Source organism: Hemicordylus capensis, chromosome 4 (genome assembly GCF_027244095.1).
Source record: "Hemicordylus capensis ecotype Gifberg chromosome 4, rHemCap1.1.pri, whole genome shotgun sequence".
NCBI lineage: Eukaryota > Metazoa > Chordata > Lepidosauria > Squamata > Cordylidae > Hemicordylus > Hemicordylus capensis.
Genome location: NC_069660.1, coordinates 48,879,597 through 48,901,235, shown reverse-complemented (window position 1 = coordinate 48,901,235; position 21,639 = coordinate 48,879,597). Strand labels below are relative to the sequence as shown.

Below are 21,639 nucleotides of genomic sequence, written 5' to 3'. Positions count from 1 at the left end.
ACAGAGAGTAGGAATAAACTGACAGTTTTCATAATGGATGGAAGTAGGAAGTGGGGTCCCCCAGGGATCAGTACAGGGACCAGTGCTCTTTAACTTGTTCATAAATGATCTAGAAGTTGGGGTGATCAGAAAATCTGTTTTATTGTAAACTGCCCAGAGACTTGAATTTTGGTTTGTATACAATATGCTCAACCAACCAAGGCTACTTGTTGTTGCATATGTATTGTATTGCAAATGCATGTTCTGCCCTGCTTCACAATAGAGATCTAGTTACTCAGAATAATAGAGCCTTAAAGACCAACACTTTTATTGTAGCAAATGCTTTCATGGGCACCACTTTACCTCTGATCAAGCGGACTATGGTCTTCAAAAGTGTTGTGCATGTAACACTTACATGTTAATCTTTAAGGTGCCCAAAGACTCTGTTGTTTTTGCAGCATTCCTTTTCTTAGGCACTCAACCAGGACCATAGGAGCAAGGCCAAAAAGAGAGTGAGAGTGTATATGTTTACTGTATTTGTTGTTGTGTTAGGACTCTGAGCAGCTCACATTAGCAAAGGACTCTGAGCAGCTCACTATCCCGGGAAAACAGTCTGAAGGAACATGATGCAGTTGCCAAAGCCCTGTAAACCTCCTGAATGGGAGCCATCTTAAAACCATAGTTAAGAGCGTAGCTTCAGTATAACAAGTGTCCCTACCTAGTCAGTATTTGCAGGGTAACACTTGTGTGGAAGGCATAGTGCTTAACTTCTAAGGTGAAAAAATGTTGGTACACTTTAACCTGGAAGCCCAGATATATTACAACTGTTTGGTATTAAAACAATGGATGGCACCTTAAAGACCAACAAATATATTGTAGCATAAGCTTTAATGGGTCAGAGTCTACCATCAGATGTATTCAGTGCTCACTTGAGAAGACAGGTATAGAGAGGCTGTATAGAGAGGCTGTATATCATCAGTATAGAGAGGCTGATGCTTCTATGGACATGCCAGGTTTTTCCATTCTGCAAGCGGGAGGGACAGTTTTCAGAACTCTCTCTGTTTACAGCTGACTGTCTTCTGAAATTCCATCCTTGAGGGTCCCCCAACTCTCAGGGACATAATTTCAGGAGGTACAAGTGGATGCTAAGGAAAGAGATTGCTGGAAATTGCCCTACTACATCAACAGAAAAACCTGGTATGTGTGTGGAAAGTTAATCTGGATGTCGGCCAGAATCTTTTATTTGTTCATTGAATATCTTTGTATACTGCTTTTCATTATAAAGCAGCTTACAATATATTAAAGTGTAAGAACAATAAAATACATATAAAAACGACAATAAAAAGGAACCAAAGCACATGCCCCACAGAAATGTCCAAAAAGTTAACCCAGTGGTTCCCAACCAGGGTTAGGGATGTGCACGAACCTGTTCGTAGGCCCTTCTACGGGCCTCTGAACAGCTTCGAACTCCAGGGCTGGTTCAAAGTTTGAAGGTCCTGGGGGTGGCACTTTAAGGGCGGAGAGAGGGTGCACTTACCCCTCCCACCGCTTTCCTCCACCGGTGTAAATTTTTTTGTAAAAATCTTTGGGGTGGCAGGGAGGGATGCTGCTGCCCCAAAGGTTTTTACAAAAAAATTACACCGGCGGGGGGAAAGCAGCGGGAGGGGTAAGTGCACCTTCCCCCCACCCTTAAAGTGCCACCCCACCACTTCTGAACTGCCCAGCTGTGGTTCCGTGCACATCCCTAACCAGGGTTACTCCAGATGTTGATGAACTACAACTCCCATCACCCCATGAACCCAGGGAGGAACCCTCGTTGGGAACCACTGGGTTAAGCAATGCAAGAGATAGTAGCAGGTGTGTGGGTATGTATATTTATTTGTTTGTTTAGTGCATTTTTATACCATCCTAACCCAAGGTCTCAGGGCGGTTCACAACAAATAAAAACAAAACTTAAAATCAATTAAATATTAAGAACAGCTTAAAACAAATCAATAAATAATCCAAAATTTAAAAAGTCACAAAGTTAAAAAGCTAAAAGGCCTGGGTAAAAAGATAAGTCTTTAGACACTTTTAAAAAGCTGCTACAGATGGGGAGACTCTTATTCCCATGGGAAGCACATTCCAAAGTCTCAGGGTGACAACAGAGAAAGCCCATCCCTGGGTGGCCACCAGACGACATGAAGGTAGCCACAGATGAGCCTCCCCTGATGTTTGGTATGATATTGGCAGCCAGTGCAACTCCTGTAATATAGGAGTAATATGGTCTCTTCAAGATGACCTGGAGACCAACCTGGCTGCCGCATTTTGTACTAATTGCAGTTTCCGGACTACATACAAAGGCAGCCCCACATAGAGTGCATTGCAGTAATCAAGTCTGGAGGTTACCAACAAGTGTACTACTGTTTTGAGATCATGAACCTCAAGAAACGGACACAGCTGGCGTATCAACCGAAGCTGATAGAAAGCGCTTCTGGCCACTGCCTCAAGCTGGGGAACCAGGGAAAGGTGTGGATCCAGAAGCACTCCCAAACTGCGTACCTGTTCCTTCTGAGGAAGTGTGACCCCATCTAGAACAGGTAGATCAATATCACTTCCCGAGTGACGACCCCGCACAATAAGTACCTCCGTCTTGTCTGGATTCAGTCTCAGTTTGTTATCCCTCATCCAGCCCATTACTGCTTCCAAGCAGGCATTCAGGGAGGATATGTCTTCTCCTGATGATGTTGACATGCAGAAATAGATTTGGGTGTCATCAGAGGCGAATCTAGGGAAAACAGCGCCTAGGGCAAGTACTGAAATTGCGCCCCTGCCCAAACATCTGACACCCATATTTCAGATAACTTTACCATAATATCAAGTCAAAAATACAAGTCAAGCACATTAATCTTTTAATATTTCAAGAACTATTTAGCAGTGGACGTAGCCAGACCAAAAAAATGCTGGAAAACTACAAATTTCAGTTTGCTGGGGCTCATGAAATACCCAAATACTATGTGGAGGTGTACTTGGAAAACTAAACAGTCTAATTCTCTACTATGCATTGTAGTATTACACAAGTTTTAAAAATAAATGGAGACTTTGACTTTTCCCAGATATTCTGAAAATAATTAAAGGATATTCAGAGTAAATTGTGCCATTGCTTGGAATATATTCTAGTATTTCAGAAAGACAGTTAAAATGAAAGAAAGAGAACAAGAAACTCTCAGTGGCCTTAATACTAAGGATTTCACACTGATTCAAAGACAAACTCATCATTAATAGTCATATTATGGAGGCCGCCACGCATGCTCACATGGCCTCTGCAAGGTATGGCAAGGCCTAGGGCCTCATAGGGACCATTTGACCATGTGCGACCATCTTTTTTAAATAATTTTTTTCAAAAAATGGCCACCAAAAACAAAATGGCCACTGTGCATGCTCAAATGGCCTCTGCAAGGCCTGGCATGGCCTAGGGCCTTTCAAAGGCCATTTGAGCATGCGCAGCATCCATTTTGTTTTCGGTGGCCATTTTTTAATATTTTATTTTAGGCATGTGCCCTGCCTGCCCCACCCTAGATACGCCTCTGGGTGTCATCAGTATACTGATAATACCCAGCACCAAATCTTTGGATGATCTCTCCAAACGGTTTCATGTAGATATTAAAAAGCATTGGAGACAGTATGGAGCCCTGAGGGACCCCATATAAAAGCTCAGATTTTGAAGAGCAGCAGTCTCCAAGCAACACCATCTGGGATCTGCCAGAAAGGTAGGAGCGGAACCACTGCAAAGCAGTGCCCCCCACCCCCAACTCTCTCAGACGTTCCAGAAGGATACTATGGTCGATAGCATTGAAAGCCGCCGAGAGATCCAAAAGGACCAACAGAGTCACACTTCCTCTGTCAAGTCCCAATTGGAGATCATACATCAGGCCGACCAAGGCAGTCTCCACCCCATAGCCCATCCGAAAACCAGTTTGAAATGGGTCTAGATAGTCAGTTTCCTCCAAGACCACTTGGAGCTGGGAGGCCACCACCCTCTCAATCACCTTGCCCAACCATGGGAGGTTAGAGACAGGTCTGTAGATACTAAACTCCGAGGGGTCCAAGGCAGGCTTCTTAAGAATAGGTCTAATAATTGCCTCCTTTAAACAAGGAGGCATCCTGCCCTCTCTCAGAGAGGTATTTATAATTGCCACCAGGCTCTCCACAACAACCCCCTTGCCAGATAGTATAAGTCACGTATATGGATGTATATACATTATGGGTGTTGTCCAGGTGCAGTGAAGAAATTACTTGATTAGCAAGCCAGAGGTTGCCGGTTTGAATCCCTACTGAAACACCTATATCAGGCATCAGCGATATAGGAAGATGCTGAAAGGCATCATCTCATACTGCACAGGCGATGGCAATGGTGAACCCCTCCACAGGGCTCTGTGGTTACCAGGAGTCGAAATTGATTTGATGGTATTCTTTACCTTTATATTAACTAACAAATCAAAGTGAAGTTAAAAAAAAAACCCCACACCATTTAAGAACTGTTTGTGCTAAAATGACATATTTAATTTTTAAATGTGTGAGATGAGTTTCCATTTAAGCGATTGATTTTAGAATAGGAACATTCCCAGTTTTAAAATAGTGGGTGGTGTTTTCTAGAAGTGTTAGCACACCACCGATCTCAACTATGCAGCTGTGCCCCTCCAACAACAACATTCCCCCTGGTTTAGGCTAGTTTTTCAAAACCCCTAATCGCTCCCCTTCTCATACTTAAGTAATTCTGAAAAAGATTCTCTCTTTAAGCACCTACTAAAAAATGTAAAGGAAGCTGTTTGTATGGTAGGTCAAAGCTTCTTTAACTCCTATTCATACTTTTCTGACAAGCTAAAAACTAATAGGTACTGAAAGACACCTGAGCTTGGCGACAGGGTCACAGAAGTTTCCCTTGATTGCGAGGAACGCTGGATTTTCCATTCCTTCCTTTGAAGTCTCCGCTGAAAATGTGGCAACTCCAGCTATGCCGGGAGGAAGGGCCAGGCTGGCTCACTGAGGCGGTATCGTGCCTTCATCACTGCTTGATCTCCTTTTGGCCCCGTTTTGGGGGCAAATACCAATTTCTGTATCCTCGTCCTCGGTGTATATAGGGGTGAACATCTGCAGCAACAGGAACCGTGCAAATTCCTCAGAGGAAGTGGGCTCTCCTCCGGCCGACGAAACCTGATACCGATCTCTGTTACCCCCTGAAGCTGGTGCCCCGATGCTCCTGTGTGGTTTTTCCTACAACGACGATCTCTCTGCATTTAGGGGGCGGTGTTTGTGTGCTACTGTTGGGGCGTTAAGAAGCGGCTGTGAGGAAGCCGAATTAAGTACGATTCGTCCCACCAGGGAGGACGGCCCCGCGAGCGCTCAAGAGGCGGACAGACAGAAGAGGGTCAGGCGGCGGCGGGCACCGCCTGCGATCGACCCTCGGGGGGAATATTAAGAGAGGCATGATGAGAGGGCAGGAAACGGCACGCAAAGAGAGTCCCTTGACCTGGCGTGAAGGGCGGGCCGCCCCCTTTCGCAAAGCAAACCCCACACTGGCCTGTGCGTGGACTGGGTCTGGGGCGTCCCAGGAGGGCGGAGCGAAAGGTGTCGCTTGCCCGCCCACCAGTTTTGGCGCGCTCGGCGCAAAGGATTGTGGGTCCAGCCGGGCTGGGGAGTGGGGTCGCGAGCGTGGCTGGCAACCATCATGTCGGGGGAAGGAGATGAGCCCGCCGGGGAGTCCGGAGCCGCCGCGTGTCCCGTGCGCGCCGCCATCGAGCGCCTCTGCCAGGAGCTCAACTTGGACGCCAGCAGCGCCGCCGAGGCCCTTCGGGACTTCACTGCGCTGCGAGGCACCTACAGCCTGGAGGTGGGTGGGAGGGAGCCTGCCTGCCTGCCTGCCTGTCAAGGGCGGGTAGCGGAGCCTGGAAGGATGCGGTGGTGGGGCGTGGCAGGATGAGAAGAAGTGTGGGGCTTCTTTTCTCCCCCGTCCCCCCTCGGGGGGAGAGGAGGAGTCGGGTCAAGGGGTGGGGCGCGCTCTGGCCTAGCGCCCTACTCAGACAGAAGCAGCGTGGGCTTTGTCCCGCAGCCTGGGGGTCGCCAGGAAAAGAGGCAGGGTGGCCACCAGGCGCTTGCTTCCGGAAAGCTTTCGCTGGGCTGCACGATGAATCCCTCAGTTGCTCGCCGCTGCTGTCTTAAGCGAGCCCGAACATGTTTGCCAGGCACGCACTCCTCTCCAGAAGCAGTTTGTTGGCGACGGGAACAGGGTTTTTTGTTGTTGTTGTTGTTGCTGTTGTTCTGCTCAGCAACCTGAAGCTTAATCAGTGGCCTCAGTCCGCGGTTGGAGGCGAATCCCCGTTTTGCCCGGCTTGCTCCACAGTCTGACAGACTCGGATCTTCAACAGGTTGCTCGCAGTGTGCCCTGCCCTGTGCCTTTTAAAATAGGGCTTCCTTGGAACGTGCTTAGAACCATGATGCCAGTGTAGTTCCAATGTGTTAATTTTTAAAAAGTACCAAGAGTAAGACCTAAAGTTCCTAGGTCATGAACCAGCCTCCCAAATTCTAAGTCCGGACCCCAAATCTTGATACTTAAATGTATGGGAGAAGTGTGAAGGCAATTACCTGAGCATATTCATTCAGAAGTTAAATCACACAAAGTTCAGTGGGACTTGCTCCATAATATACGTGCTGAGGATTACAGACTTAACTTCTGTCCTGAGGCATGAGGGACTAAGGGCCACTTAACACACAGTGTTTTCTTGGCAAGGGTATGTGTTGGAGAAGGGAAAAAATTGGAATCTGAAAAACCTTCTTAAGGTATTTATTAAATTAAATGTTATAGCACTCCACAATCAAAATGACAAGATGCTCAGCAGTAAGCAACATGGACATTTCTAAACACTTAAATCTTTATTTGTGCTCTGGTTCTTTAAAGGTTTGTGTTACTTCTCATATCCCTGTTAGAAGAACCCAAAGATTTGGGATTTTGTTTTGTTTTTGTTTAATAAATACCTCAGTAAGCACTGGAAGTTAAGCCTTGGTTTAAGACCAAAGCCTTTCCCCTTCTTGACCATTAATTCATTTGTTTGTCATTGCCACCAAAATTGATTTGTCACAAATCAACATGACGAGGGGGAGGGGGAAAGAGAAACTAACAAGCTTGAGGGATGCAAAAGGATCCCAGCTGCTTGGGTACTGGAAGACGCTCACTCGTGGATTTTCCTGATCCCTATACCTGTCACAAATAAATTAAATACAATTTCTTGTACTTAAAGTGCAATGTTGACTATTATTTCTATGCACAGGTACTAGGAAATAAGTCCAACTAAACTCAATGGAAATTGAGTTAAATGTTTTGGATTGTGCTGTAAGTTTTTCCTTGTTGCTGTGGGCAACTGGATGCCCTCTCCTATCTGCCAGTAATGGGGAGGTATCAGAAGTGCCCAGCCCAGGGATTGTATGTTCCCTGAGAGATTCAGTAGTGGTCTTCTGTGGGCATTCTTTTCCTTGCTAACTGGACTGCTGTAATCCATATCCTTGGCAACAGGTTAAGAAGATTCTGAGGCTCTGCCCATGATCAGTGTGTAGGGCTTGTGCAGGGAGAGCGGGCTTGACCCGCTCTCCCCACACACGATCACACATCGGGCCCTGGGCAGCTGGATCGGCCACCCACATGACTCAGTCATGAAGCCGGTAGGGGTGGTGGTGATGGTGAGCCGCCTGGCCCCTAGAAGTCCCAGGAAGCCCTGTGCAAGTGTGCAGGGCATCCTGGGGAGACCCCCTGTCGCCTCCCGTTCAGGAGTCTACTCGTGTTGTTACAGCATGGAGCTGCACTGTGGTGGCACATGATCAGTAAACTAGGCTTAGTGGAGCGCTCTGCTAACCTCGTTTTAGGGGAGGGGTTCTTAGGTGAATTACTGGGCTTGCCTGCGAGCCCATTGGTTCTCACGATGGGGGGAAACGGCTGGGCTCCTTTAGCCTGGTTTCTCTCCATTGTGAGAATCACCTCAATGCTGTTGATAGATAGATAGATAAAAAATCTAGGTCAGTGATTTTCAAACTTCCTGCCTTCACAGAATCCTTGTCATATGATCTTGTCTGCTGAGGAGCCTCTGTGCATTGCAGAGGATTTTGGGTTTTGTTCAATTTTCTTTTCATGTGGGGTGCTGTCCAGGCCTTTTGGGCCTTATCATTATTCTGTGTGAACTGATAATGCTCTTCAGAAGACACCCAACACATCTTATCAGAAGATTGGTGGTAATAGGCAAGCTACCTCCAGAGAAATTTGTGTGCCATTACTGATCTTGGCCTTGGGGAACCTCATAGTTTCCTAGAACACAGTTTGAAAATGACTAAACTAGGATTTGTCAGAATAATATGTTTATCTTGCAGAGAGCTGATAGAAACTCTGAATAGTATCCAGCTTCTGGTAACTTGGTATCATTTGTCTTGTGCAAAATTTGACTTGCTTTTATATCTTTCTAAAAGCATAACAAATCAGGGCAATTCTGGTTCTTTTCTAAAGTTTCTTGCAGATGTTTTCAAACAAAGAATTGAGATCAGAAACAGAACTTTAGCTCTTGAAGACTATTGATCATTTCCTTTTGACAGGGGGAAACTGTTCATTGGTTGGCTTGTGCTCTGTATGTTGCTTGCCGTAAGAGTATAATCCCCACTGTTGGAAGTGGCTTGATGGAAGGAAATTGTGTCTCACTGACGAGGATACTGCGCTCAGCAAAGCTGAGGTATTGTTAGTTTTATTATATTTTACAATTAATGTCTGTACCTTTTTGTTTTCCTTCTGCTTGTTAGTCAGGCATTTCCCCACTGCGCTGCCACCGGTTTGAATCCCTGCTGGTACTATATAGGGCAGCAGCGATATAGGAAGATGCTGAAAGGCATCTCATACTGCATGGGAGGAGACAATGGTAAACCTCTCCTGTATTCTACCAAAGAAACCACAGGGCTCTGTGGGCGCCAGGAGTCAAAATCGACTTGATGGCACACTTTACCTTTGTTTTGTATCCGATTTAGGAGGTGTGTGTGTGTGTGTGTGTGTGTGTATACACACACACACCAGTGTTCCCTCTAAGATGTATGCATGCTCACAAGTTTTTTGGTGTCTGCTCAGTTAATTTTAGATCCTGCTTAGGTTGAATCAGGAAGGCCACACTCTGAATGCACATGCACACACACTGCCTTGATTCTGCCACCCAGAACAAAACTTACTCTGCACACAGATGAAAAAGATTAGAGGGAACACTGGTATATACCTATAAGTGCAAGACTCCTGCTCAGGGGCAATTATTTGTGTTTTGCACAAGATGTTCCATCTTGCTTGATGTAGGATAAAAAAACCCAAACAAATAATCTGTGCCTCAGAGATGTGTACAGAGTGTAATAGGATAGATAAATTTTTCTCTGGCCTACACATACAATGTGGCCTCAAGCAGGGTTTTATTGAACCAATTATACCATATTGTGGTACACAAAGTTTTAGAGTGTGAAGAAACGAGCGCTCTCTTACCTTGTGTATATATCCAAGTCTTTAGTGTAGTTTTCAAATCTATGGAGTAAGCTTGGACTGTTGAGTAGCATTTAGACCTAGTTTAGGTCTATCCTTGTCCCTTGCCTTCTGCTTACATAGGAAGCTGCCTTGTACGCAGTCAGACCTTTGGTCCGTTTAGCTCAGTATTGTCTACCCAGACTGGCAGCGGCTTCTCCAGGGTTGTAGGCAGGAGTTTCTTTCAGCCCTGTCTTGGAGCTGCCAGGGAGGGACTTTGGAACCTTCTCTTCCCTGAGCAGCCCCATCCCTTAAGGGGAATATCTTACAGTGCTCAAATGTCATCTCCCATTCACATGCAAACCAGGACTAGGGGTGTGCACCGGACCGCGGACCTGCGGCTCGGCACTGGGGTGGGGGGTTCCATTAAGGGCGGGGGGGGGCTTTACTCACCCCTCCCGCGCTTTGCAAGTTTGGTGCCATAATTATTTTTAAAAATGCGCCGCAGAATTTCTCGTTGCTCGCCGCTCCTTCTTGACTTCAAAATCGGGCGGCAGGATACTTCCCTGCCGCCCCCGAAGCCCCCTCAAGCCATTTGAGCTCTTGAAATCTCGCCCGGACCGAGTGCCAAAGCGCTCGGGCGGGCGGCGGGGAGATGTCTGTCCGTCCGCCCGCCCCCTTCCCTGCCTTCTGCGAAGTGCAGGGAGCCTTCTGCGCGCGCGTGCGCAGAAGCAGGCTCCCTGCACTTCGCAGAAGGCAGGGAAGGGGGCGGGCGGACGGACAGACATCTCCCCGCCGCCCGCCCGAGCGCTTTGGCACTCGGTCCGGGCGAGATTTCAAGAGCTCAAATGGCTTGAGGGGGCTTCGGGGGCGGCAGGGAAGTATCCTGCCGCCCGATTTTGAAGTCAAGAAGGAGCGGCGAGCAACGAGAAATTCTGCGGCGCATTTTTAAAAATAATTATGGCACCAAACTTGCAAAGCGCGGGAGGGGTGAGTAAAGCCCCCCCCCGCCCTTAATGGAACCCCCCACCCCAACCCTCCCGAACCAAAACCACCCCTTGTCCGGATCGGTTCGGAGGCCAGTGGAATGGCCTCCGAACCGATCCGTGCACACTACTAACCAGGACTGACCTGCATAGCTAAGGGGACAGTTCATGCTTGCTTTGTGGCTATGTAAAGTTTATGTTAAAATTGAAACTTATTGTTTCATGCTGCTGTGTGCTTATTTAGTTTCTTTCATCTGATGCTGCTATTGATGGAGTGTTTGTGGTGTGTGTCTACCAACCATACTGAGGCACTGGAGAAGGTGTGGCAGAGCTTGACAAACCCCAGGTGCCAGAGTGCCTATAAATTTAAGCATGGCGGCTAGAGAAATCCATTTCAGTGATTGCTTCAAAGTAATTCCACCTCTGGGCCTGAGCCCACGGTTGCCCGACCCTTCCTGCCTCTTCTTTTCCCTCTCTCCAAGTCCTCCTGGGCACAACTTTCTCCTCCTTCACCATGTTATCAAATAGGCCCCCTCCCCTTTTGCATGGATCAGTATTGAAGGAAGCAGCCAGATTGTCAGAGCAACTGCTGTCACTCAGTGTGGGCTAGGAGGGCTCTAATGCTGGAGGGAGCAGTGGGAGCAGGAGGATTCACTGCTGTAGTTTTGGAATAGGAGAAGAGCATGCATTTTCTGGCTGGGAGGGAGCAAGGAGGCCGGCTGTGCAAAAGTTCTGGGCTGCACATTCCTGCCACTGCCCCTTTTTCCTTCTGCCTCCGCATCACCCCATGGCATGCTCTGGCATGCACTGCTGCTATTGTTCCAACTTCATGTACTGTTGCTGGTAACTCACTTGCTGGCCCGTTCAGGGCTATCACAGTCTCCCCAGCACATTGTTTTTCTTGTTTTTCTTCCTAGAAAGGGACCGATTTGTCATGGGATGTGCAGAGCCAGAACCGCATCAGTGATTAATGTGGTAGTGGTGTCAAGCACCAGAGCGCACTTTGGGAGGGAGAGGTGGGAAGGAAACAGGGGCGGGGGGGGCGGGGGGGGAGTTTTCTTACACAAGGTACTGTTTAGTGGAAGGAACCACTAAAAACAATAATTCCTTTTGTTGAAACTGAGACAGAGAGGTATGAACACTTGGCCTATCTACCGAAAATACCTTTCTTCCTCATTTCCTGTGGTGCATACGTTTTTAGATTTTTGAGGGGAATATGCTTAAGTAATGAATTTTAAAAATATGGTCCCCCTACCCCCACCCTTTCCTTAGGAACATAGGAAGTTGCCATATACTGAGTCAGACCATTGGTCTATCTAGCTCAGTATTGTCTTCACAGACTGGCAGCAGCTTCTCCAAGGTTGCAGGCAGGTCTCTCTCTCTCTCAGCCCTATCTTGGAGAAGCCAGGGAGGGAACTGGGAACTTTCTGCTCTTCCCAGAGTGGCTCCATCCCCTGAGGGGAATATCTTACAGTGCTCACATTTCTAGTCTCCCATTTAAATACAACCAGGACGGACCCTGTTTAGTCAAGGGGACAAGTCATGCTTGCTTCCACAAGACCAGCTCTCCTCCATTCATACGAGTGTGTTGGCACTACTCTTCCTGACTGAAATATTCAGAGGTAGACTTCTTTAATAAAATCTTTATTTGTCCCAGGCAGCCCTGCTTGTGTTCTAAGTATGTTGCCTGTAAAAGGAATGAAAAGAAACCCATTAACTCTCCTCTGCCCCACAGTGTCCATCTAGGTGGCCAGATTTGGCTTTAAAAAAGCCAAATTCTGTCTTATGGCCCATTTGACCCACGAGTATACCCCTTAGGTTCTGGCAACTCTGGTGTCCATCACTAAGTCCAAAAACTTTGTCAAATTAACATTGTCTGGCTCCTAGATCCAAATAAAGTTTGTCAAGGCCTCCTTTGTGGCCTCTTGATTTGAGAAAATACCAATTTCTGTACTCCATGTTTGAGAATGGAAGTACTAAATATCTTGTTTGCAACAGATATGAGTTGGGAAGCCTGTATGGACTAACCCATCCAAATTAACAAAGGCTATTCCCAGCTTGAAACAAGCTAATGTTGTTTTAAGGTGACTGTGTGTCCATGCACACCGTTGATCCCTGGCTTAGACATATAAGATCAGACTTAACATGCCCATCTTACTTGCTTCTGAGCAAATTTTGCAACTACTGCAAGAAGCCTCTAATATTCAGGGTGTGATTTTTCAGAAATGCAAGTTAAATATCTGTTTTTCAAATAGTTTTCTGGCCAGAGAAGGGGTCAGTCAATAAGGCATTAGGTGTGGAAAATCTCATGTAAATCCTTGTTTAGGCGTTGTTGTTATTATTTATTCGATTTCTATACCGCCCTTCCAAAAATGGCTCAGGGCGGTTTACAAAGAGAAATAATAAATAAGATGGATCCCTGTCCCCAAAGGGCTCACAATCTAAAAAGAAACATGAGATAGACACCAGCAACAGTCACTGGAGGTACAGTGCTGGGGGTGGGCATGAAAAATAGTTGGAGAGTTGGGCATTTTACTGCCTTTTAAAGCTGGTTCACATATGCATATTAACTTAATGTTATCTGTAATTACAGATAATTTCAGTAATTAATGTAATCACAATATTAAGGTAATATTTCATAACACCCCCAGTCCTCTCAAACAGAGCACTTTTCAGTGCAAGTCATTGCAGTGTGTACTGCATGCACTTCAGCTGCAAGCCATTCGATATTTTGTACTTTATTGATTTTGAACATTGTGACATTCGTGTACTTGTAAACTGGTACAAAATAAGAATGATAAAGCACTTTGCACTGTTTATGCTAATGTGCTATCGGAATTACAGAAAAAGCTAAAATCCAGTGTTTTCTTTTAAGCTTAATTCAGTTTTTCAGTAAAATGAAAAAGTGGATGGACATGTCAAACTTGTCACAGGAGTTTCGCGAGAGAGTGGAGAGGCTGGAGAGAAACTTTGAAGTGTCCACAGTGATTTTTAAGAAATTTACACCAATATTTTTGGATATATTTAAAAACCCTTATGACGAACAACCAAAGTTACAAAGAAGCAGGAAACACAGGTACTGTTATTTAGCAGTCCTAGGATGTTAGTGTAATTTTATAATAATATTAAGTGGCTAAAGACATGATGTTGTACAGTATGTAGCAAAAACCAACGGTGACAAAATCCTTTCTGCAGGCTTATATTTTAGATTTTAAAGATACATGAAGAAAAGAATGTAAGGAAAATTAGTGGGTGAAGTTAGACACTAAGGGCAGGTTCACACGGTTGGGCAGAAAGTATATAGGAGGGAACAGAGATTCCTGGGGAGTGCACAACCCTCAGGAACATGTCATACCTGGCAGTGAACAGGGCTTTTGCAGGGAAGGGAGAGAAGCGAAAATGACTTCCCCATCCCCACCATTTGGGCTTCAAAGGAATGCTGGAATGCAGCTGATCTCCTGGCTCCCTGAGCAACAGTTTTAACAGACATAAAGAGACATAAGTTTTGGGTGGTATATAAAATTGTTAAATAAAATATATAGTATCTTCAGAAAGAAAAGAATATGTTTTAGAATTTAACAGAGTGCTTTCAATTTGAAAATGATTGTGAATAGTTTGTGTGTTTTGTTTTGTTTTTAAAAAGTATTCTAGAACTGAAACATGCCTTTTCTTCCAATAGACGGGTACCTTGCAGTGTTAAAGACTTATTCAACTTTTGCTGGACACTGTTTGTGTATACAAAAGGTAGGTAGCAGGTTAGCTTTGTTCCCTACATTCATTTTGAATTATTTTGCATTGTGGTTTTAATTAATCTGGTGTGGTCTTTTCCAAAGGTAATTTCAGTATGATTGGGGACGATTTAGTGAACTCATACCATTTGCTTCTGTGTTGCTTGGATCTGATTTTTGCAAATGCCATTCTGTGTCCATATAAAAGAGATCTATTGAATTTGTCTTTCAAAGGTATGTTCCTGATTCTTGTCTACAAAAATACAAACATTTTCGTGTCTTTTGAAACCGATAATTTATTCACCATGCGATCCCCCCGCCACCCTTTGTTTTTAAGGTTTGCCAGCAGACTTTGACACAGCTGACTTCAAGACCTCTGAAGGGCCTCCATGCATTATTGCTACCCTCTGTGAATTACATGATGGCCTTTTGGTAGAAGCCAAAGGCATAAAGGAACATTACTTTAAACCATACATCTCAAAGCTCTTTGATAGGAAGGTATGCATTCTCACATACTTGTTAACCATTTTTACAATAGTAGGGTCAAAGGACTCACTATGAGGAGATGTCCTCATGCTGTGTGCTTTTGAAGCTCAAGTAAACTGGTATTTACTCTGAACAGTTGCTGCACAGGAGAAAAGTGTCCGTTTTCTCTTATCTTTCTTCCTTAATCATAGATTTTATTGGTGTAATTTTGTCTGTTATTAGATGATAACTTGAGACCTGCAGCCAGAGGTTTGGCTGCTATTTCACATCAGTAAATAAACTTCAGTTCCTAGCAATATCTAGCTCTCTACTTTGTCCATCCTGTCTTTCAGGTTCCTTTCCTTACAAATGTCTTTCTGCTGTCCACCTGGCTGCTTTATGTTTTCTAGTATTAGAGCAGCTCAGACACCCTCTACCTCCCCCACATTAGGGCAGCTCAGGCAGCCATTGTCCAAAACCTTTTTAGCCTAGTGCCAGATGTAAAGTTGCACCACAACTTGACAATTGGGAGTGCCTTCTAGGTTCCTCTTCCCATGGGCATTTCCCCACCCTCTTCATGGGGCAACATTATATCTGCCCCAGTAATCTTTTGTTTGTTATGTTTAAAATGATATAACTACCTAGGGGAATAATCTGCATCGCTCCCCTGCCTACAGAATATGCATCCCCATGCATGTGTTCTGCAGTAGAGATGTGCACAAACCGGTTCAAGGGCCTCTGAACCAGTTTTAATGTCTAGCAGTTTGGCCTGTTCAAAGGGGGACAGGATATCTTTAAAGACAGGGGAGGGTGCTCTTCCCCCCCCCCCCCGGTGTTTCCCCCGCTGGCACTGTCTTTTAAAAAATAGTCCAGCTGGGTGGCTACGTAACTCCTTGCTGCCCCAGTGCCTCCTTGGATTGGAAGTGCGCACGCGCATGTTGTGCATGCATGTTGCACACATTCGCACATTGCGTAAATTCATTACAACAGTAGCCCTATTCAGAAAATGTGTTGTACCTGAATTCAGATGTAAGTACACACATACTTGTTTTTGTGTTAATGATTGTATCTGTGTTCACTTTAAAAGAACACAGACTTGGGTGCTGGCCCCCTCAAATGCATGGTATAGATAGGAAGTGTACTGCTGTACCTGCATTCAACAGAACATGTGAATCACTGTACCTGTGTACATTTTACACAAGATTGTACAAGTGTTGGAATATAACGTGAATAGAGCTAGAGAGACCTGTATTTCTATTTTTAATTGTCAGGTACAAGAAAAGCATTATTAACTGCAGGATATTTATTTTATTCTGATACCAATAAAGGAGGACACCCTTGGACCACTTTCTAGAGAATATTTTTAGTTTGAAGCTGCAAGTACTAACTATATAATAATCATGCTGTCAGAAATCCACCTGTTCTTGATGTTTGGAGTACTGTACTGTGTGTGTTAACTTTTATGGGGATTTTTTTTCTTCCAGATTTTAAATGGAGACTGTCTGTTGGATCTTAGTAACTTTGTAGACAACAAGTAAGTGAAATAAAGGCATTCGGATAATTTCTAAGGTATCAGTATCTTTAGCATCAGGTAGTAAAATATTTTGAAAATGGCTCTGCTGTCATGATTGTAGCACTACTGGCAGTAAAAATAAACATTGATTGAATTAGAGTGTTTTCTATTAGTTGAAGACTCTGGAATGATTTCACACATGATCTCGAAGAGTATGATCAATCCCTATTAACCCTAAGCAACCTAGGGGTGTGGATTTAAGAAATTTACTTCTGCTGCAATCATCAACTTAGGCATTGATTCTATTTTGGGTCAGGCCCGTTTTGCAAACAGTCCAGACTGCAACCAACTTCCGCAAGCAGTTTTGTTTGGATCCCTACAGGATTATCGTCAAGTTCAAAAGGACCCTAAAGACACATTTATTAATCCAGGTTTTTAATTAGATTTGTAGAATCTGTTGATTGCTTTAATTTGTTTAAATGTTTTAATTCTGGTTTTAATTTAGGCTTTATTATTGTAAACCACTCAGGGACATGAGTTTGGGTCAGTATATAAGTATGTTGAATAAAAAAATAAAATAGAAGTTGTAAACCTGTAACATATTTAATGGACTGCTGCAGACTGACTGGCAGAGCTGCTTGCTCAATGCCTGCTTCATCAAATGTGCTCTTTAATTTTTAAAAAAGTGAGCTTCAACTTGTTTATATTATACTAATATATTTACAAGGGATTTGGAATAGTATGTATGTGTAGAGCAATAGATGAGATATAAAGTTAAAACAGTTGGGTTTCCTTTAACATTTATTCCTTGTCTTTCCAGCAAAGCATTGAATAAGGAATATGAAGAATATGTTCTGACAAAGGGTGACTTTGATGAGAGGGTTTTCTTGGGAGCAGATGCAGAAGAAGAAATTGGAACGCCTCAGAAGTTTTCTACTGACATGCAAATAGGAATTGTGACAAAAAACGCACCTGTGGAGTATAATCTTCAGCAGCATTTTGAGAAGGTAGTGTTTTCTGTGATAGTCTCTGAGATCAAGTATTATTGTCTTTGTATGTAGTAAATGGTAGTCAATAAGATTTCCTGATAGGCAGAATTCATGGAATAATGTGCTCAGATGAACCATTCTGATATGTGTTTAGTTTTAATACCGTCATCCAAATGCACTGTTTAATTTTTAACTCCCAAAGGAGGAAACTTTTTACATCCACTTGAGACTGTTGTTTCATATATCCCTTCCTTTCATTGTTTTTCCAAAGAACTGCATTTTGACAAATAACTCAGAAATAGTTTTAGCAGAACTCTTGGTCATGTGAAATGAATATTTCTCTGCTGCTGACATCCAAGAGCGTCTCCTTGAGGGGGCTCTCTAAGGCAGGACTATGCAAATTAGTTAGTCTTTAAGAGGTGGAGGAGCTTGGCCCCACCCAGTTCTTTTAGTCCTGCATGGCTCCAAGGCAGTTCTTCTCAGCTTCTCTTTCTAAAGAAACTTCTTTTCACTTTCTTTTTCAGGCTTCACATTTACCTTATTTTACTGTTCTTTTAATACACACACAGACACAGATTCTCTCTTCATATTCCATTTTGTCCTGTGTGTGCCCCTCCCCATCGCTGGGCTCTCTTGCCCCCCCCCCTTTCTCTTCCTGCCAGACGTGTGTTTCACATCAGAGTCAGGAAGGGGAAGTTCCAACAGAGCCTACTGAAGGCCCTTCAAGCAGCTGGCAAGCTGCCCCAGAGGTTGCAGAGCCGAGCTTTTTTCTTGGAAGGGGAGAGCTCGGAGTGGAGCACGCGTCCCTCTGAACAGCTGGTGGGCTGCGCTCCAGAACTTCATCACGCTCAATTGGGTGTTTTGGGGGCAGCAAAAGGAAGTCCTTGGAGTGGAGCATGCCACCCCACCCTCCCACTGCACAGCTGATGTGTGGCACTCCAGGGCTCTTGCCTGCTCAAACGGCTGCGTTTGTTGCCGGTGAAGCATACCAGGCCCTGAACTCATTCCTGCCCATCGCCAACTCCCCAGGCCAAGTACCCTTGTTTGCTCCAGCGCTGCTGCTCTCTCCTGCTCCCTGAAACACAAGCACATTAAAAGTACAAAAAAGTGGATGTCTAAGCAGAGAGCAAAGAGTACCTCTGAAATCTCAGACCATGAGTCACCAGACCCCAGAGGGCCCACATCCAGAATTCCTGTGGGACCCCCAGGTGGGAATCCTTAACACCCCCCAAACAAAACCCGACAAGTGCGGGTCCCAGTTATTCCCTTGGCTGAAGAACCAATTCCAAGGGGAGACACTCCTGGGGACCCCTTGGGGGGAACAGACTCTGAGCATCCAGACAAAAAGGAGGGACAGTGGTCAGATGGACAGAAGTCAGAGGACTCTGAAGCCCCGCCTCTCCTCTCACACACCTTGGGAGGGCACCACCTCTGATTGTTGGGTACTCAACGTCATCAAGGGGGAGATACTGCATAGAATTGACTAAAAACCCACCTCACTGCTTCCTACCCACTCTGACCTCCCGCCTCCCCTTCAAACACAAGGGTCTCCAGGAAGTGATCCAGCACCTCCTATCAATTGGGGCAATGGAACTGGTGCCAGAGGACCAACAGGGAGCGGGCATTTATTCCCTCGTCTTCACCATGCCCAAAAAGGAGGGCTCCCTGCAGGTGGCTCTGGACTTAAAATACCTCAACCACATTGTAAAAAAAGAAGTTCCGCTTGGAATCACTCAGGTCGATTGCAGAGGTCTTGCACCATTTGGACTTCCTAGCCTCCATAGACCTGAAGGAGGCTTATCTGCACGTACCTATAGTCCACAACAGTCACCCTCTGCTGTGCTTTCCCTACGCCAAAATGCACTACCAGTACAGGGCGCTGCCTTTTGGCCTCTCCTCAACTCCTCACATATTCACAAAAGTCCTGGCACCAGTCATAGCACATCTCTGACTCCTAGGGGATCAGGATTTTTGCTTCCCTGGATGACTTGTGGGTTCAATCTCTGTCTCTACAGTCTGCCCAGAAAGACCTCAACACCATGTTATAGGTGCTCCAGACCCATGGGTTCCTGGTCAACAGGGAGAAGAGCTAAGTACACCCGTCACACCAACTGCTACACCTGGGTGTCATGATAGACACAATAAGAAACAAGCTCTTCTTACCACCAGAGTGCAGAGCCACCCTGGAGACAGAAGTCCATGATGTTGCTATTCCTCCCCGGATCCTGGGACTGATGGTGGTGACTTCGGAATCTGTTCCCTGGTCACATTTCCACCTGTGACCCTTACAGTGGCTCCTGCTACCCATCACCCAGAGATTGCAGTACAGTCCATCAAATGGGTGAGTCTTCCATCTCGCGTGCTACAATCTGTAAGATAGAGGAATACACCCCCACACCTCTCCATGGGGAAGGATTTCCTGGATCCTCCATGAGTCATTATCACCACGGACACAGGCAAGCACCGATGGGGCACCCACTGCCTCCACGAATCGGCTCAAGGGAAGTGGTCAGCCGCTGTAAATGAACACAGTATCAACTGGCTGGAGCTCCAAGCAATCTGGTTGGCCCTTCTGGCATTCTAACACATAGTCCAAATCCATCACATACTGCTCCGCACAGACAACACGGCGAAAGCACATGGGAACCAGCTCAAAGTCTCTGCAGGTGGAAGCAGTTCTCCTGTTCCAGTGGGCCAAACAACATGTGGCGTCCATAACAGACCACCACATGCAATGTGACCTGAACACGGTGGTGGACTGGCTCAGCAGGAAGGAAATTCCTGTACTCTTGGCTTACTTGGCCTAAAAGAACTAGGTGGGGCCATGCGCCTCCACCTCTTAAAGACTAACTAATTTGCATAGTCCTGCCTTAGAGAGCCACGTGGAGAAGCATAACCCACTCAAGGAGACGCCCTTGGATGCAGCAGCAAAAAGAAGCCTTCACGGTCAGTGAACCAATGCTCCAGACTTGACTTCTGTAATGCGCTCTATGTAGGGCTACTTTTGTACATAGTCCAGAAACTTCAGTTGGTTCAGAATGCAGCGGCCGGGCTGGTCTGTGGGTCATCTCGGAGAGACCACATTACACCTCTGCTGATGGAGTTACACTGGCTGCCTTTAGGTTTCCAGGCAAAATACACAGTGCTAGTTATAACTTATAAAACCCTAAATGGCTTAGGCCCTGGGTATTTGAGAGAACATCTTCTTCATTATGAGCCCCACCATCCATTGCAGTTGTCTGTGGAGGTCCGTCTCCAGTTGCCGCCAGTTCGTCTGGTGGCCACACAGAGACGGGCCTTCTTGGTTGCTGCCCCAGGATTATGAAATGCACTCCCTATTGAGATACGATCCTCTCCATCTCTGACAATTAAAAAAAATATATTTAAAAACCCATCTTTTAACTCAGGCTTTTTCAGCTTCTTGATAATTTATACGTTTTAATTCTGTGATTGATTTTTAAATTGTTAGTTTTTTTGTTTTCATGTGTTTTTATATGTGTTTTTAACTGTTTTATATCATTGTGAACCGCCCAGAGACGCAAGTTTGGGGCGGTATACAAGTGTGATAAATCTATATAATTAATTCTCTTAGCCGGCATGCGTGTCCTGAATTTGGTGGTGGAACTCTCGCAACACATCACGAGAGTTCCAGCCTTTCGCGAGAGTTGAGGGGAAAGAAAAAGTGGAGGTGGCGGCAGCGGGCTGCAGAACAGCCAGAGGAGGTGGCCTTGGCTGGCCGCTGGGAGGCGAAGGTGGCAGGATGGCCTGGCCAGGCCATCCCAGGTATGAAAGAGGCGGCAGCCCAGCCTGGCCACCGGGAGCAGGAGGCAGTGGCAGGATGGCCAGGCCCAGGCGAGGAGAGAGGAGGCACCAGCGAAAGGTAATGGGCAGCGGGGCGCAGCTCCAGTGCCCGTTGGAAGCTGGGGTGGGAGGGAAATGGGTGGCGGGACTCCTCAGTTTGCCACCCGAGACGAGGAATGGCACCGTTGGGGCGCTTTTCAGCCCACCGCCGCCTCGGTAAGGAGGACCTGGCTGTGGCGGCAGGAGGGAGGCGGAGGGGGGCAAGAGAGGGGTGAGGAGGGAAGGGGCAAGAGAGAGTGAGGGAAGGGGCAAGAGAGAGTGGGGCAGGAGGGGGGGCGGGGGGAGGGCAGGAGAGAGTGGGGCGGGGGGGGAGAACAGCAGGCCCCAAAGAGCGTGCAGATGCTCTGTGCGGGTCAGCTAGTAAATAAATATGCCCCTTTAAATCTGATTCCCTGTCCCCAAAGGGCTCACAATCTAAAAAGAAACATCAGATAGACACCAGTAACAGTCACAAGAGGGGTACTGTGCTGGGGGTGAATAGGGCCAGTTGCGTTCCCCCTGCTAAATAAAGAGAATCCCCACATTAAAAAGGTGCCTCTTTGCCCAGGTAGCAGGGGAAGAGCAATTAACATAACGATTACATTTTTGTAACTGAACCCATGAGATGTTCAGTTAC

The 21,639-nt window shown here is 45.9% G+C and overlaps 1 protein-coding gene and 1 long non-coding RNA gene across 5 annotated transcripts in view; one reads left to right on the top strand and one right to left on the bottom strand.

Moving 5' to 3' along the window:
* LOC128322941 (uncharacterized) overlaps positions 1-5,593 on the bottom strand; it is a 53,047-nt gene extending 47,454 nt beyond the window's left edge. For 2 of the 3 annotated variants that reach the window (XR_008306094.1, XR_008306095.1), the window contains exons 1-2: positions 4,868-5,593; positions 2,605-2,696 (exon numbers count right to left, since the gene is read on the bottom strand). This is a non-coding gene — a long non-coding RNA (uncharacterized LOC128322941). The remainder of the gene's footprint in view (positions 1-2,604; positions 2,697-4,867) is intronic. The other variant, XR_008306093.1, reaches the window with a different exon arrangement.
* The window catches only part of RBL1 (RB transcriptional corepressor like 1), a 50,424-nt gene continuing 34,241 nt past the window's right edge, over positions 5,457-21,639 (top strand). The window contains exons 1-8 of one of the 2 annotated variants that reach the window (XM_053245238.1): positions 5,457-5,848; positions 8,590-8,723; positions 13,343-13,543; positions 14,147-14,211; positions 14,301-14,429; positions 14,533-14,693; positions 16,145-16,194; positions 16,994-17,180. In XM_053245238.1, coding sequence (XP_053101213.1) covers positions 5,687-5,848; positions 8,590-8,723; positions 13,343-13,543; positions 14,147-14,211; positions 14,301-14,429; positions 14,533-14,693; positions 16,145-16,194; positions 16,994-17,180 — 1,089 coding nt within the window. In that variant the 5' untranslated portion in view covers positions 5,457-5,686. Of the gene's footprint in view, positions 5,849-5,898; positions 6,201-8,589; positions 8,724-13,342; positions 13,544-14,146; positions 14,212-14,300; positions 14,430-14,532; positions 14,694-16,144; positions 16,195-16,993; positions 17,181-21,639 lie in introns of those variants that run through there. The other variant, XM_053245240.1, reaches the window with a different exon arrangement.